The 629-nt window shown below is 52.5% G+C and overlaps 1 protein-coding gene across 1 annotated transcript in view; it reads left to right on the top strand.

Annotated features, from left to right (window-relative positions):
- Positions 1-629, top strand: part of LOC104958425 (serine/threonine-protein kinase D1-like) — a 16,685-nt gene that overhangs the window by 14,048 nt on the left and 2,008 nt on the right. Inside the window, exon 2 of the mRNA XM_010786163.1 lies at positions 555-591. Coding sequence (XP_010784465.1) covers positions 555-591 — 37 coding nt within the window. The remainder of the gene's footprint in view (positions 1-554; positions 592-629) is intronic.

Genomic DNA, 629 nt, shown 5'->3' with positions numbered 1-629 from the left:
TGTGTGTGTGTGGGGGGGGGGGAGGTCTGTGTATGTCAGCTGTATTGAGGGTCAGCAGCCCTGATTCCCCTTGGGTGGGGGTGGGGGGGGCGTAGTTATGACAGGCATTCAGCTGGTCCACCGTGACCTCATTTTACAAGAAGGACCTGTAATAAAAGGCCGATCTGAGCCGGGCCAGACCAACAGGTGTGGGGTGTGTGTGGTGGGGGGGGGTGATGCCAGGATGGGGGGTGACTTCATGCCGGTGGACTCTGTAGACCACAGGCATTCAAATGAAACCCACAGGATGAGATCATAGAGAATGACACGCAGAAATAACAGCTCCAGAAATCCTGGCTACGGCAGATAATTGTTTTTCTTGATCCCGCGGTGCTGCGTTAAGCATAATGAATTATGTTTTGTAGCTCCAGCTTGAAGTGATTCCTTGATTTCGTTCGAACAGCCCTCCTTTGAAGTCGGCGAGGTTTCTCGGGTTTCTTTCTCGGGTTATTATTTTATACGTCGTGGTATTCTTCAATCCTTTCTCCCCCTCTCTCCGTCTTGGACTCTTACAGTTCACCTCAGGAATCCTGCCTTCTCAGCTGTCCGCTGGTGTCCCATAGCAAACCGATTTAGCCTCCCCCCCCCCC

Source organism: Notothenia coriiceps, unplaced genomic scaffold, assembly GCF_000735185.1.
Source record: "Notothenia coriiceps isolate Sejong01 unplaced genomic scaffold, NC01 NC01_scaffold00028799, whole genome shotgun sequence".
Taxonomy (NCBI): Eukaryota; Metazoa; Chordata; class Actinopteri; order Perciformes; family Nototheniidae; genus Notothenia; species Notothenia coriiceps.
This window is presented reverse-complemented; position numbering and strand designations above follow the sequence as displayed.